Raw genomic sequence first — 17,194 nt, forward strand, 5'->3', positions numbered from 1 at the left:
GGGGCTGTTTTCCCCGGAGGGTAAATAGACAAGGTATTTTTCCCTGTGGTGGGGGTGTCCAGAAATAGAAGGCATTTGTTTAGGGTGAGAGGGGAAAGATACAAAAGGGACCAAAGGGGCAACTTTTTCACATAGAGTGTGGTGCGTGTATGGAATGAACTGCCAGAGGAAGTGGTTGGACTGGTACAATTCAGGATTTAAAAGGCTAGGTAAAGCTGATGGTTAAATGAATAGGAAGGGTTTAGAGAGATATGGGCCAACTGCTGGAAAATGGGACTAGATTAGGTGAGGATATCTGGTCGGCATGGAAGAGTTGGACTGAAGGGTAAGTTTCCCTGCTGTACATCTCTATGACTCTATGGTTATAACACATTCCTCAGTCTAGAAGAGATTAAGGAAGAAACTTTTTTAAAACTGGAGATTAGAATGTCTGAGAGATGTTTCAAATTCCCAGCTGCAATGCCGTGAAGACTATGATTGTTTAGCATAGACAAACTACTATAGTGATCATTATACTGTTATTTGTTCTATTGGTTATCATAAACACTATAATTAGCAATGTAAAACAGTATTGAAATATTATCTATTATTAACGTCCTCCACCTCCCTTTATCCCATCAGCTCCCCTTCCCCCACTTCCACTCCCCTCTAACCTTCCTGTCATCTCCACCTCTTCACCCCGTTCACTCTCTCCCCTCCCTCTGCTCTCTTTCACACCCCACTCTCACATCCAACGCTTGCCTCAGGCCCTCACCTCCAACACCCCCACCACTCAGGTTATCCAGGCCGGAATATGCTGGGGGCTCATTCTACTCTGATCCAACATGGAACCTCTGGCCATGGTGAGTTATCAGGGAAATGATTTCAGGGAGTCTTTGGGGTGGAGAGTGGGGGACATGAAGAGCCATTGGAGGTGAGAGGACTGAGAATTGTTGGTGGAGGAGGGTGGTTAGTTAAAGGGTGATCCAGTCCCAGTGTGGCTGAGTCCCGGGCTTCTGCAAGGAGACAAGCGACTGGAGACCAGTGGGGTAGAGGACAGGAAGGATGATGAGATGATGGATCAATGCCATCAAGATTTTAATTCCGTGCATAGTTTGTCATCAGGATTTGTTCCAGATTACAACAATCGATTTCAAATGATGCACTGATCATTTCAGAGCACCAACGATCACCGAATCAAAGTCAAAGCTTTTTGGTATAGTAGCTCCTGTATTTATTTAGTAATCTACTGACAACCACTTTTTCCTGTCTTGCTATTTCCCAGGGATTCTTCCCTAATCTTTAAATGGTGTTGCTTTAAAATTTCATTTCTTATTCCTGTTGATGGATTTCCAGCTCTGGAAGCATAGAGCTTGCAAAATCACTGAATGCATGTGCTATCCACTAACAAAATAGCAAGTATTCAGCTGCAAGAGGGTCTCACCAATAATGCTACACTTGAGTAAAAAATAATCAATACTTTAGCCAACGTGCGATTGTTTTCCCATTGGTTTTCCTTCTGTTGTTACCATACTTGTTTACTAATAAAATTGGCAACCTGAAAGCCTCAGAAATGTCACTCTGACAAACTGGAATTATGACATGCAGTACAACAAATTGATATTTTATTTGGACAGATCTTCTCTTTTATTTTGAAAGCTCGAAATCATTCGTAGTGAGGCCACACAACTCTCTTTCAAAAATCACAGCAAACTTTAAACAAAAATGCAAAGGAGAAGCAAGTCTAATACTTCAGGGCACACCAACAAACAATTAACATAAAAATATTTATCTGTGGCAGTATCTTGTAATCCTGTGTGAGATAATAGCTCAAATAACCACATCTTAATCATTTCAAGTAGGGCACTGCTACATTTTCCACTAAATTGACATGATACCTGATATTTACTTTGGAAATGGCCTACTTACCAGTGGCCTGTTTTCTTCTTCATCCTTATAATAATGGAGCTGGTCCCCCTTCAGCACAAACCACCGTGTGTGCCAAGTCTTGACAAAGCCGCCTTGCTTTCTCAGCCATCCACACTTAATGACGTTCTGTCTGGCTCGGCCTGCCTGGGTGCTGTCCAAGGAGCTACTGTGCTCATCCATTATAAGACTAATAGATTTCCCTGGCAAAGAGAAACAGCAGCCAATTAGGAGAAGAGATATAAACATCTAGCATCTTGGAGTATAAAAGTAGATTTCAAATTTTAGGACCATATCCATAAATCCTGCTGCAAACTAAACTCCCTCCTCACAAACTGCCGAGATCAGAGCTAACGTCCACATGAAAGCTTAAACAGGTTGCTCCTGCCAAGGATAACAAATGATCAAAGAGTTGCAGGAGAAGAATCCATTCCATGCTACATGATGGATGTCAATAACACCAAATCAATACAGAGTTATTTTCCCCTCTTTTGCATCCATGTCATTTATTCGCCCAAACATAAAACATTCACTCACCAGTTCTTCCATCAATGTTCCTGTCACTTACTTCAAATATCTCAAAAAGTACTTTCATATCTATGAACATTAAAGTATGTGACATCCACTAACTGACTCGAGAAAACTGAACATATTCTGTAGCCACAAAACGTCTCAACAGGGAATGCTACTGTGTGCACTGCAACTGAGGATTGCATGGAGAAAAATGTGTGCATAGTCATTGCAAACATATACATTGTTTATCACACTTACCTTTTCTGTCCCTGATTATGTTATGAACAACTTGATTCTCATCGAAAGTAAATGTGGAACTGTCCAGAGTGATCTTTCTGTGCTTCCCCAATTCAAATGCAAAGCACAAAGGCAGCATTCCCAGCCTCTGCCACATTATTTATTTGACTGCTCCAGTTCAGTTTATGGTGAATGGTAATCACTGAATGGTGTAAGTGGTGATTCAGCAAAGGCAAAGTCATTAGGTAACAGAGGGAAATGGTTAGATCCTACTTTGTTGGAGATTGTCATTGCCTGGCACTTGTGAGGCAATAATGTCAATTGCCAGTTATCAACCAAAGCCTGGATGATACCCAGGTCTTGCTCCATATGGATATGGGCTGCTTTAGTATGAGAACTTATGAATAGCACTAAACAATCTGCAGCCATCAATGAACATTCCCATTTCTGGAGCTGAATTTTATAGAGAGCCCCTCTGCCAGCATTTTGAAGACAGGGCTCTTATAAAATGCAGTGCATAGCCTTTGACGTCCATCCTACCTCCCATTTTACACTCGGTAGGAAGGCATCAGGCAGCCAATCTGCCCTAGGTGCAGTTGAGATCTAAAATGATCAATTAGTGACCACTAGAATGCACTATTCTGCCTCTGTCTCCATTTTACTGACAGAAGTCAAATAAATAATGTGGCCAGAGACTGGGAATGCTGCAATGAGTCACTCACTTCCTGATTCCTCAAAGCCTGTCCATCATCTGCAATTTGCAAATCAGGAGTGTGATAGAATACTCCCCACTTGCTTGGATAAGTGCAGTTCCAACAACACTCAAAAGGTTCATTACCATCCAGGCCAAAGTAGCCCACTTGATTAGCACCCCTGCCTGGGGATGGGACAAGAGGAGAGGAGACCTCTTCTGGGGAGCCCCTGTGTCCACAGGAGGCAGCCATTCCTCACAACATGATTATTCCTTATCATTACCCCTCTGAAAAATGGAATTCCCACTTCTCCCCTTGTCTCCTTCACTGGAGTCAGCCAACAGCTCCAGCCAATATCCTTATGTTGAAGTCCAGCTCTATGGCTTTCATGTTCAGGCAGTGCCTGGGGTCCCAGCAAAGGCCATCACTCAAACCTGGCACTGCTATGATTACGCAGACACTGAAAAAACAAATTGGTTAGGAGCTCTCTAAGGCAAGCTATGTTCCTCAGACAAGATTGAAAAATCGCATGCTTAGGATAATTACATTTGCTCCTAGTGACCAAGGGCTACAGGGTGGTTAGCTTTTACACCTGTAGGATATTGACTGGCTTTTTATGTTTAGAGGGATGGAGGAGGGTGTGGAATGCAGGGATACGGTGCTCTAAAATACAACCCCTGCTCTTATGATGAAAGCAATCATGGATGAAGCAATTAAAGGTCGATGAAACCAGGAACTCCTGCAGCAAAGTTCTAGGGCTGAGATAATTCATCTTGAATAACCCCAATAATCTTTCTTCGTGCTGTGTATGCCTTTGACCAGGGAAGGCCAACCCCTGACTTCCACTGAATTCAATTTTACTGGGGCTCCTTGATGTTACGCTCAGTCAAATACTTCCTTGAGGTCAATAGCAGTCACTCTCATCCCACCTTAAAATCGATTCTGTTGACACGGCCTGGACTGAAGCTATAGTGAGATCCAGAGCCAAGAGATTGGGGCTGAACCTAAACTGTGCTTCAAAGTTTACTAAATAATGTCATGACACTGTCAATGACACCATTGCTCAAGTTTGAAAGTAATTTGATGGAATGGTAATGGCTACATTGGATTTGGCCACACACATACACGGTAATGGTAGAATGAGGTATACGAAAATTTTTAAAAGAATATTCATTTGTATAATAAAAATAAAAATTGAAGGACATTAGTGAAGCAGATGAATTTTTATAACAAGCTGTTGGTTTTATGATCATCATTACTGAGACGAGCAGTTTTGACTTTGAAGCAAAGTGGATGGTAAAGTGTAACCACTCATCAGCTCCAGATTGTCAATGTGAATCTTTTCCCCTTTTTAAAAGTGGTTTTTCCCTTAGCCTTTCAACTTGCCTTTCCTACCTCTTTTAACTTACAATGACCTCACCCTCCCCTCTTACAGTCTCTCTCTTTCTCACGTTCCTCATTTCAAGGGACCATCTGCATATGTTAAAATTGTTAACTGATGTTATGTTAAGGTTCCGGATTAATATTCCACTAACATTACCATTCGGCTGCTGCTCTCAGAGCTGTCAATGTCAGAGATTTATGCCACATGTAATGCTAATCACTTTCCAATGCAGGATGTTAGAAGTAGGGTTATCATAGCTTACTGTACAAGTGAGGAATCTTTGACATTTTTCACATCAGTTTCCATTAATTAATCTTCTAAAAATCAAAATATGTATGCGCAAAAGCTTAATCAAAATCAGAAATTGCTGCAAACACTCAGCAGGTCAGGCAGCATTTGTGGAGAGAATGCAGATTCTGGTCTAGTGACCCTCCTGGAGGATCCAAAATGTTAGCTCTGTTTTCTCTCCACAGATGCTGCCTGACCTGCTGAGTTTTGCCAGCAATTTCTGATTTTGTTTCCAGCATCCAAAATTTGTTGGTTTTTTTTAACCTAACAAAGCCTTGCAGATTTCTCTCAAAATGCTTTCTGCCCACCTTCACTGCTCTTCATCCACATCCGTGGGCAGCACGGTGGCACAAGTGGGCGGCACAAGTGGCACAAGTGGGCGGCACGGCGGCACAAGTGGGCGGCACAAGTGGCACAAGTGGGCGGCACGGCGGCACAAGTGGGCGGCACAAGTGGGCAGCACAGTGGCACAAGTGGGCGGCACAAGTGGCACAAGTGGGCAGCACAGTGGCACAAGTGGGCAGCACAGTGGCACAAGTGGGCGGCACAGTGGCACAAGTGGGCAGCACAAGTGGTTAGCACTGCTGCCTCACAGCGTCAGACACCCAGGTTCAATTCCTGCCTCAGGCGACTGACTGTGTGGAGTTTGCACATTCTCCCCGTGTCTGCGTGGGTTTCCTCCGGGTGCTCCGGTTTCCTCCCACAATCCAAAGATGTGCAGGTCAGGTGAATTGGCCAAGTTAAATTGCTCGTAGTGTTAGGTGAAGGGGTAAATGGTGAGGAATGGGTCTGGGTGGGTTGCACTTTGACGGGTCGGTATAGACTTGTTGGGCCGAAGGGCCTGTTTCCACACTGTAAGCAATCTAATCTAATCAATTTGTGTCCCTCCAGCTGAAACATTGGGGCAGTCAATCTGCACCTTCCTTCCTCAACATTGGTCAAAAGGAATGTACTTTCTTTGGGTTCAAATTTAGGCTCCAAAGCTGGAATATAACACTGTTCTTGTGTGCTTCTCCTCAGACAAATAATCAAAATTCAGCAACTGAAGGTTGACATTAAAAATCCTACCCTTGAGGTAGCACTTGGGTTCCTAGACAACAATCCTGCACTTTCTAACACTTCTTCCTGATCCTATCCTTCTCTATTTCTGTTTAACAAATGTATAAACAATATTACAAATAATTCAAATAGCTGAGAGACCACAATCTTTTTTCTAACGTGCTACAACAAAATAAAGTAAAACCGGTTGTTTTTGTTCTGATTTTCTTGACACTCACCCATCATGTTACTTTATACAAAGTTTAATGTTATCATTGAATTTAGTCCACACAGAAATACTGTGTCCCTCTCCCTCAAACAGCACCAAGTTTTAAAGAGATGGACAATACATTAATATTGAAAACTCTTGCCTGGTGTTCGTTCAAGGCGGTTAAAGTTTCTCAAATAAATGAAGACTGACATTGTTAAAGGCCAAAATGACAATTCATCGTGAATGTCACTTTAATCCAATTGTCATTTCCCATCTGCCAAAGGGTGTGGTGAAATATTAGCAGTGAATTTGAAATATTGTCAATATTTTGTGCTCTTCCAAATTCTTACTTGCAGAACATGGAAGAGCACAAAATGGTGCATTATTTCCAAGTATAATAACATGCGGAATGATCTTTGACATAACAGGCAGAAATTGCTTTCTGCCCATTTTTGAGATGTAAAATGGATACAAAGTATTTCAAATTAAACAGTTGGACAGCCTGTGCTCTCAACTAGGAATTAGGGATCTTGAAAACATTACTGAGGGCTTCATGCCTGTTGAAGGATCGCTTCTCAAAACTCGGCAGCAGTGTTGAGGGGCAGAGGTCGTGCTTGCATCAGTTAGGGTTCTTCAGTGCAAATAAGTCTTCCCCATGAAGACAGAAAAGCAAGAGAGCTGCTCCAACTTCCTCTATCCAAACGCTCAAAGCCAGAGAGGCCAAATGTGCCAGTCATAGAGATGTGCAGCATGGAAACAGACCCTTCGGGTCCAACCTGTCAATGCCGACCAGATATCCCAACCAATGTTTGCAGTTGGTTGAAATACTCCTGCAGGCTGAACCAACCTCCACGTAGCTCATGACAGTCAAATCCCTGGGATCAAGTTGGTTATGTAACCCCGAGTCCTGACTCAAAATAGCCCAGGCTATATTTTACACCAATTTACGTCAAAATTTATAAAACATACGTGAAGAAAATCTGTGTGACCAGTCCTCCTTTTAAAACATCACAAACACCAACACCAAAGGCATTTCTAAAATAAATCATACATAGGCTAATTGCTTGTGGCATGTATTTATCTTTGTTAGAGGCAAAAAAAAACTTCAGGTGCTGGAATCCAAGTTAGAACAGGAATCATTCCTGAACAACGGTTATACCCAAAATGTTGACTTCTCCTCCTCCTGCTGATGCTGCCTGGCTTGCTGTGTTCTCCCAGCCTCCTGCCTGTATTCATCTTCACCAATCACAGAAAACAATCACACTGTTTTGCACACTAACTCATTTTATATCCCTTTGAACTACAACTAATTTATACCTTAATGTGAGAGGCTTACCAACACTTCTGCAATTTTCTAGTTGAAATTGCAGAATCCCAACAAGTCCACACTGACCCTCCAAAGAGCATACCACCCAGACCCATCTCCCTGTAACTTTACACTTCTCCATGGCAGGCACACCTGCCCTACACACCCCTGAACACTATGGGTAATTTAACATGGCCAATTCACCCAACCTGCACATCTTTGGATAGTGGGAGGAAACCCATGCAGACACAGGGAGAACATGCAAATTATACACAGACAGCTGTCTCAGGCTGGAATTGAACCCAGGTCCCTGGCATTGTGAGGCAGCAGTGCTAGTCATTCAGCCACCTTGCCACCCCACAACCCACACTTGCCTTGTGTCTTATTTATCTAGAACTACAGATGTATGATCAAAATAGTCAGGTTTTTTCCCTTGTCAGCGTATTTTTGCACTAAGACACATCTGTCACATTCTCTTACTTTCCTTTTCTGCTGGTTCTCATAATTTACTTCGGCACAATCAGCAAAGCTAGAGTTTTTAAATTAATTGCATTTGGATCGCACCTTATCACATCTCAGGGGAATGCCCTAAATAGCTTCACATAAATAAAGATGCCACCTTCTGTTTTCTAAAACTATATCATGTTCAGCTTGCAATTATCTCATTCTGTTCCTTTGTAATAGAATCTAAATGTTCACCTCACTGATGGATTCTATAATTAAAAACGTTATCCAATCTTATTCAAATTGGTGTTATAAACTATGTCTGTATTATAAACGATACTGAATTTTAAGTAAAATTAATGTTTTTGCAATATAGAAACAGAGATTGGGGGAAGTCACCATTCTCCCTGACAATGCAGGTGTTAAATGCCTGCCTACCCCATAGGTGTCTGTCAGTCCCATTCAAATAGAGTTCACTGCCCCAGTGACCATGGATGCTAAAGGGTCAGCATTAAATGGATAGGCCAATTCGCCCGCAGTACTTTGAGGAATCATAACCCTTTTAAAAACTCAGTCTCCTTATTCTAGCATTTGGAAAATGCACGTCCCTCCACTTACAGAAGATAAGGGTAGTGGTTCATGGGAGATATTCATCTTGGAGCTCAGTTACCAATGGTGTGCCACAAGGATCTGTTTTAGGGGCACTGCTGTTTGTCATTTTTATAAATGATCTGGATATCAGCACAAAAGGATGGGTTAGTAAATTTACGGATGACAGTAAGGTAGGCAGAGCTGTGGATAGTGCTGAAGGATGTTGTGGGTTACAGAGGGGCATAGATGGGAGATAGATACATAAGTGCAGAAGTGGCAAATGGAATTTAGTGCAGAAAAGTTTGAGGTAGTTCACTTCGAAAGAACTAACAGGAATGCAGAGCACTGGGCTAATGGTAAAATTCTTGGCAGTGTGGATGAACAGAGAGATCTCTGTATCCCGGTGCATAAATTTTTGAAAGTTGCTACCCAGGTTGATGGAGTTGTTAATATGCTGACATTTATTAGTAAGGGATTAGGTTTCGGAGCCGCGACACCATGCTGCAGCTGTATAAGACACTGGGAAGGATGTAACTGGAGTGCTGCGTGCAGTTCTGGTCACCGCATTATAGGAAGGATGTGGCACCTTTGGAAAGGGTTCAGAGAAGGTTTACTAGGATGTTGCCTGGTTTTGGAAGTAAGGTCTTACGAGTAAAGGCTGAGGGAACTGAAGCTGTTTTCGTTCGTGAGAAGAAGGTTGAGAGGTGACTTAATCGAGATGTATAAGATAACCAGAGGGTTAGTTAGGGTGGACAGTGAGAGCCTTTTTCCTTGGATGGTGAAGACTAACATGATGGGACATAGCTTTAAGTTGAGGGGTGATATATTTAGGATAGATATTTGGGGTAGTTTCTTCACTCAGAGAGTAGTAGGGGTATGGAACGGGCTGCCTACGAGACCCACCGACATTGAGTGCATTTAAATGGGCATTGGACATACATATGGACAATAATGGAATGGTGTAAGTTAGATGGGCATCAGATTATTTTCGCAGGTCAGCGCAACATGGAGGCCAAAGGGCCTGTGCTGTGTTGTAACGTTCTATGTTCTATATTGGATCTAAAACATTACAATAGAAATAACATCAACACATCCCGTTGTTCTCCCATTCGCACACAACATCAAAAGTGACATGCCTCTTTTTGTTAGCTCTTGGAACCAGTGAAGCTCAGGCATTTACAGGATTGAAAGAAGATATTTCGCCCATTGTGTCTGTGCTGATTCTTTTGTGTAAACATTTAAAATGAACCTTGCAAGCTCTGCTCTTTCCTCATCTCCTCCATTTCAAATCTTTATTGGTTTTCCCTTAAAAGTCTCACAGTTCTTCCCTTGCTACTCTTTGTGGCAGAGCGTTGCTTGCTCATATGAATGTTACCACTCTAGAAAATAGTCATTTTCCTCTATAAAATGTGGATTTTGTGGTAATGCTCTGAGATCATCATCACAATATTGATCTGGCAGAGTGGATCACTCAGTTTTTCCATAGCCCATCCAATTTATTTCATCTAAATTAATGGAAGCACGATCAGGTCAGTTGTACAATAGGTGATGTACTCCATAAGATTACTGTCCAGGGACTGAAGATGAAAATTTATTTCCAGAAGAGAGATGGGTCGCTTCTCATAATAATGCTTCATCATCTGATAACATTCTGGTGGATGTGCAATCTACCTTTCCATCATATGCCCCTCTCAGACAACCCAAAGTATTGGTACCTTTTCATGTCTTTATCGATCTGCACCTGCAATGGACTGTGCATCTGAACCTAAATATCTCTCTCTACCTCTACATCTTTCAACATTTTTTCACTAGTTGTTCATCTTTTTTATTATCATCACTCCAAAAACACAGACCATGACATGTTAGCCCGATTCCCTCCTTCACTGCTTGCAGCTTCTCCAGTACTTTCCTGATAATTCAGCAATACTGGATCAGTTGCCCATTATGTAGCCCTTGACATTTTCATTTCCATTGACTGATCTGGGATTTTGGACTGGACTTTAAATAAGACAGATTTCCCTGCATATCCTTTGAAAAGTGTGCACTGGGACCCGTTCTGAGAGTACCCAAATCTCTCACAACTATTTTGATCGTGTCAGCATTACAGACTAACATCTGTAATAGCCAACATTTTTTTTTAAAGTATGAATCCTGAAAAACAGGATGTACATGTATTTGGAAAGGCAAGGACTGATTAGGGATAGTCAACATGGCTTTGTGCATGGGAAATCATGTCTCACAAACTTGATTGAGTTTTTTGAAGAAGTAACAAAGAAGATTGATGAGGGCAGAGCGGTAGATGTGACCTATATGGACTTCAGTAAGGCATTCGACAAGGTTCCCATGGGAGGCTGGTTAGCAAGGTTCGATATCACAGAATACAGGGAGAACTAGCCATTTGGATACAGAATTGCTCAAAGGTAGAAGACAGAGCGTAGTGGTGGAGGGTTGTTTTTCAGACTGGAGGCCTGTGACCAGTGGAGTGCCACAAGGATCGGTGCTGGGTCCACTACTTTTTATCATTTATATAAATGATTTGGATGTGAGCATAAGAGGTATAATTAGTAAATTTGCAGATGACACTAAAATTGGAGACGTAGTGGACCGCAAAGAAGGTTACCTCAGATTACAACAGGATCTTGATCAGATGGGCCAATGGCCTGAGAAGTGGCAGATGGAGTTTAATTTAGATAAATGTGAGGTGCTGCATTTTGGGAAAGCAAATCTTAGCAGGACTTATACACTTAATGGCAAGGTCCTAAGGTTGCTAATCAAAGAGACCTTGGAGTGCGGATTCATAGCTCCTTCAAAGTGGAGTCACAGACAGGTAGGAGAATGAAGAAGGCATTTGTTATGCTTTCCTTTATTGGTCAGAGTACTAAATACAAGAGTTGGGAGGTCATGTTGCAGCTGTACAGGACATTGGTCAGGCCACTGTTGGAATATTGCATGCAATTCTGGTCTCCTTCCTATCGGAAAGATGTTGTGAAACTTGAAAGGGTTCAGAAAAGATTTACAAGATGTTGCCAGGGTTGGAGGATTTGAGCGATAGGAAGAGGCTGAACAGGCTGGGGCTGTTTTCCCTGGAGCGTCAGAGGCTGAGAGGTGACCTTATGGAGGTTTACAAAATTATGAGGGACATGGATAGGATAAATAGATAAAGTCTTTTCCCTGGGTGAGGGAGTCCAGAACTGGAGGGCTTAGGTTTAGGGTGAGAGAGGAAAGATATAAAAGAGACCTAAGGGGCAACTTTTTCACACAGAAGGTGGTACGTGTATGGAATGAGCTGTCAGAGGAAGTGGTGAAGGCTGGTACAATTGCAACATTTAAGAGGCATTTGGATGGGTATATGAATAGACAGAGTTTGGAGGGATATGGGCTTGGTGCTGGCAGGTGGGACTAGATTGGGTTGGGATATCTGGTTGACATGGACGGGTTGGACTGAAGAGTCTGTTTCCGTGCTGTACATCCCTATGACTCTATGATTGCATTTAACGATGACCAGCTAATCTATCATTGTGATCCTGACTGAGGTATTGGGCCGGGACTCTGGGAATAAATCCCCTGCTCTTGTTGAAGTAATGCTATGGGAAGTTTTACATCCATCTCAGGTCCCAACTCTGATAGTACAGTACACCCTCAGCACTGCACTGAAGTGTCAGTCCGCGTTTTGTGTGTTCTAGCCCTGGAGCAAGGTCTGAAGGTATGATAATGTGATTCAGAGTTGGCAGTGCAGCCAACTGGACCAAGTTGGACAACGATCAAGATAACCCGTGGCCTGATCCGAGCAGCGAGCTGAGGTTAGAGCATTTCAGCAGCAAGAGGCAATCAGGATCCTGAGATGCCCTTATCACTGTACAAACAACTATTACACCCTTATAGATAATGAGCATTCCTGTCGGCCTTGAACAATACTGGAGAACACTGGTCAGGCCGTTTCTGAAAGTGTTTGCCTCATTGTTCTTTGATATGAAGTGTCCAGGATTAGGGTACTTGTCAAGTGCTGCACAGGTGTACTGTGTCTTGACTTATTTATGGTTAATTCTGCACTCAGGGGATTAGTACTGGCCCAACCTTGCCAAGGAAGTAACAAGTATTCAGTAGGGACATGTACTCTAATTTAAAATCTAGCCACTGCAAAAGAAACTTGCTCCTGCAATAATTGCTTCGATAGCCTGTCTGTGACAGTAATAGCTTTAAGGGTGCATGTTACAATGGTAATGCTTTTTAAGGGATTATACAAATCCAGTAATGCCCCTGGGAATGTAACAACCCACCATGATGACTCAAGTTTAAAAATTGAATGAACTGCAGATTAGGTAAATCAGAAAAAAAGAACAGAAGTTGCTGAAAAAGCTCAACAGGTCTCGCAGAATCTGTGAAGCGAAAGCAGAATTAATTGTTCTGGTTCAGAGACCCTTCCTCAGAACTCTAGCAGATGACTCTAGTTTCCCTGCTTATCACTCTGAGCTTTAGTTTCCAATATGAGGCCTCCATGCATGCACTTCTTCACTTCTAGTTTTGAGCAGGTTATAATTTGTGCAGTAAATGTAAAGTTGCCACAATTCTACCTGAACATCAGGCTACTCCCTCATTACAGAGCGATGGTTTAACCTGAGGGTCAAACAAGGGGAGAAGTTGAAAAGTTAACCTCAGTCAGTGTGGGAATTGCTATTAGGGTCACTTTGTATTAACAAACAGACCATGTAGCCAACTGAGCTAAGCCAACCCCCAAGGAGTTTATAGTACAATGCAAAGTAAAGCAAACAAAGAAGAACAATGCAGCACAATATAAGCCCTTCAACCCACAAAGACTGCATCGACGCATGATACCTTTCTAAACTAAAAACCTTTCGCCTCTACACAGTCTGTATCCCTCTATTCTCTGCCTATTCATAGATCAGTCAAGCTGCTCCTTAAACATTGCGATGATCCACCTCCACCACTTCCTCTGGCAGCAGGTTACAGGCACTTATCACCCATTGTGTAAAAGGCATGCCTCTCACACCATTTAAACCCACCTCCTTTTACCTTAAATCTATGTCCCCCAGTAATTGACTGGGGGAAAAAAAAGACTGACTATCCATCTGTCCATGCCTCTCATAATTTTGAAAACTTTCATCTGGTCACCCTTCATCCTTTGAAATTCAAGTGAAAATAAACCAAGTTTGACTAATCTCTCTTCATAACCAATACCCTTCAAACCAAGCAACATTTCTATATCCTTTCCAAAGCCTAACCACCCTTCTGGTAATGTGGTGACCAGAATTAAATGCATTGCTCCAAAAGTGGCCTAACTGAAGTTCTATACAGCTGCAACATGACTTACCAATTTTTACACTCTAAGCCCCAACTGACAAAGGCAAATGTATGCCTTCTTGACCACTATATCCACTTGTGCTGCCACTTCCGGGGAACTGTGGACCTGTACACCAAGATCGTTCCTTCAGGAAGCAGAAGGCCACAGACATTAACGTTCCACAAACTGAATAGAAACTGGACGTTCTGGTCAAGTTCAATCTTTCTGGGGCTAGCGTAAAGTAGATTTAAATTTGGATAACTAGACCAAGTTAACATTGAGGTCCCTGGTTTTGTTTCCCAAATCTCAGTACTCCACTTCACTGTGCAGATCAAGAGAAAACCAAAAGTTAATGCTAGAATTGAATATAAAATTACAAATGCACTGAGGCATTGATTTTGCCTGAGGCTTGATGGTGAAATTAATCTGTTTTACAACTTAATAATGAAGTTAAAACGCATCCAAAGCACTTATCAGCAAAAATCCTTGCATGTTTAATGTTAGGAGAGGCAATGGTCTGGTGGTATTATTGTTGGACTGTTAACCCAGAAACCCAGGTAATGTTCTGGGACCTGGGTTTGAAGCCTGCCACGGCAAACGTTGAAACTAGATTCAATTAATACCTACAATTAAGAGTCTACTGATGACCATGAATCAACTGTTAGAAAGACCCAATTGGTTGGCTAATGTCTTTCAAGAAGGAAACTGCCAACCTTACTTGGTCTGGCCTACATTGTGACTCCAAATCAACAGCAATGTGATTGACTCTTAACTGCCATCTGGGCACTTAGAGATGGGCAATAAATGCTGGCCTAGCCAGTGATGCCCTTTTAAAAAATGTCAACTAAAGGCTCCTTTGCACATGTCATTGATCAGACTCTTAAGTGGTTCCTTCAAACATAATAGTGACCAATCTTTGTTTTCTTCTCACAGTATTTGTTTGAATACAGCTGTAGTGTTGGCTGGTAAATTGGGAATGTGCTTTAGTTTTTAGTCACCACTGCCCAAGTACTCCATGTGATAACTGTCCCAACAGGCAAAAGCAGGTAATTGGGATGTACAGATCCCAATTAAGATGGGAGCTATCTTTTCAAAGGTTTATCAAGTTTTGATTCTTGTCAAAAGAACCTGGAAAGTAATAGCTGTCTTTGTGGCTTTCAGATCATTATGCGTTCACTCAAGTGAATTGGGTTTGAAGATAGATTAGACTTTTTTTTAGACTTACAGTGTGGAAACAGGCCCTTCGGCCCAACAAGTCCACACCGACCCGCCGAAGCGAAACCCACCCATACCCCTACATTTACCCCTTACCTAACACTACGGGCAATTTAGCTTGGCCAATTCACCTGACCCGCACATCTTTGGACTGTGGGAGGAAACCGGAGCACCCGGAGGAAACCCACGCAGACACGGGGAGAACGTGCAAACTCCACACAGTCAGTCGCCTGAGTCAGGAATTGAACCCGGATCTTCAGGCGCTGTGAGGCAGCAGTGCTAACCACTGTGCCACCGTGCCGCCCACTAATAGTCTACACCACCAGTATACAAGTTACTTTTTCTGCAGTAATCAATTTGGAAAGTCTCAACTTTAATCTTTACCACAGGGGAAGTTCAAATTCAAAATTAGAAGACCGAAAATACAAGGCTGTTAAACTTACAGATGTAATACTGATATGTGTTAAATACATTAATGGTTTGAAAGGGTTAATGTAGGACACTGGATTATATTCCACCCAATGGTGTTGCAGGCACCTGGGTGTGATATGGCAGGACACCTTTGGATCCTGCAGGGTGAAGTATATCAACAAAATCTTCTAATAGTTTTATGACAATGTCTAACTTTCTCATAGAATTTGTTCCTGATTGCTATCATGTGGCAAACTGTATTCTGTATATAAAACAAGCCTCCTCTGGTTGTGCATCACTAGTGGTTTACCTCTGTCACTCAGTTCAGGGAGAAGGACGGTGGCAGCAAACTTACCCACCACAGGCTGGAACTAGTTGTCATTGTGGTATACACAGCATGGCAGGAATGGTGGCAACATTGCTGGCTAGCTCAAGGTAACAACATTGGCAATTCCAGTGGATCCAAGAGACATATTGAGCATTTGGGTTTTAAAGATTTGAGAACTTTAAGAGCTACTCAAATACGCAAATAGCAACTGGACAGTCAAGCAGCTGATAAGATTAACAAGAGACAAGTAGCAATGGATGGCAAAAACTTTCACTTCAGACCTGGTAAGGGAAACTCAGAAGCTGACCAGACTTGGTGGTTACAGATTTTATTGGGAATCAAACATCTGTTAGACCAATCCCATTTACAGGCTCAGTTAGAGAGTGAATAGATACCACAGCTCCAAGAGTAACATTAAAAATCCCTCTTGTGTAAATCAAATGGCACAGAACAGAGTGAGAAGTCTAGAAGTCTAGAAGTTAAAAAGGTCTCACCGTTCAAACCGAGCATTGCTGCCATAGCATGAGGTGCAGATACAATTGAGAAATTAAGGGCCATAAAAAAAGTTTAAACTGAGAATACAATATCAGTAACATTGGGAAACCAGAATTAAGGCAAAAAGGCAGTGAAAAATCCTAAACAGACAGAGACTAACTGCAAATGGTAAGATGACTATTGATGTTCCAGTAAGAGCAGGACATCCATATGTTAAACTATGGTTCACACAGGAAAACGTTATTAAGGCCATTGGCACCATGTTTTATTTGGGAGAAATATGGACTTAGACAGTTGTTATTGATGAAGGATGGGATACTGACCGCTCCATGGGGAAACACTTTGACTACATTTTGTTTGGAAACCTCCATTTTGATTGGAAAATGCAGGGAAATCTCAATATGTAGAATAGGGATACAGCATTGCTAAAGCCCTTAAAACAACAACAAAAAAACAACATTGCTACATTGAGGTTGTAAGAATTTATTGAGTAAAGAGATGAAAAAAATATTTATTTGTTGCAGAATTTGACAAAAAGTAAGAAGAACAAGTAATCATATTAAAGAGAAATGACAGGAGAAATAATACTACCTGGTTGATATAGTTTCAAAGATGGACCAAGCAGAATGCAGAATTGGACATCTTCAAGAAAATAGCTCTTAAGGTACAGAATTGCTTCCAATTCTGGTCAGTAAATCATAAGATGACAAGCAGGTACACTGGTATATTCAACTGGATCTAGAGCTAACAATGCTATATTTCATCAAAATATAAAAGAAGGCACAAATATTTTTAAATATGTCCTTTGTACGTTTGACAATCTCAGAAAGATGTTGT

General features: G+C 41.9%; 1 protein-coding gene across 3 annotated transcripts in view; it reads right to left on the minus strand.

The window, feature by feature from the left end:
• The window catches only part of arhgap24 (Rho GTPase activating protein 24), a 452,465-nt gene that overhangs the window by 345,219 nt on the left and 90,052 nt on the right, over positions 1-17,194 (minus strand). For all 3 annotated transcript variants that reach the window (XM_060826012.1, XM_060826031.1, XM_060826021.1), the window contains exon 2: positions 1,909-2,108. In XM_060826012.1, the coding sequence (XP_060681995.1) occupies positions 1,909-2,088 (180 nt within the window). In that variant the 5' untranslated portion in view covers positions 2,089-2,108. The remainder of the gene's footprint in view (positions 1-1,908; positions 2,109-17,194) is intronic.

Source organism: Hemiscyllium ocellatum, chromosome 1, assembly GCF_020745735.1.
Source record: "Hemiscyllium ocellatum isolate sHemOce1 chromosome 1, sHemOce1.pat.X.cur, whole genome shotgun sequence".
NCBI classification, from domain to species: domain Eukaryota; kingdom Metazoa; phylum Chordata; class Chondrichthyes; order Orectolobiformes; family Hemiscylliidae; genus Hemiscyllium; species Hemiscyllium ocellatum.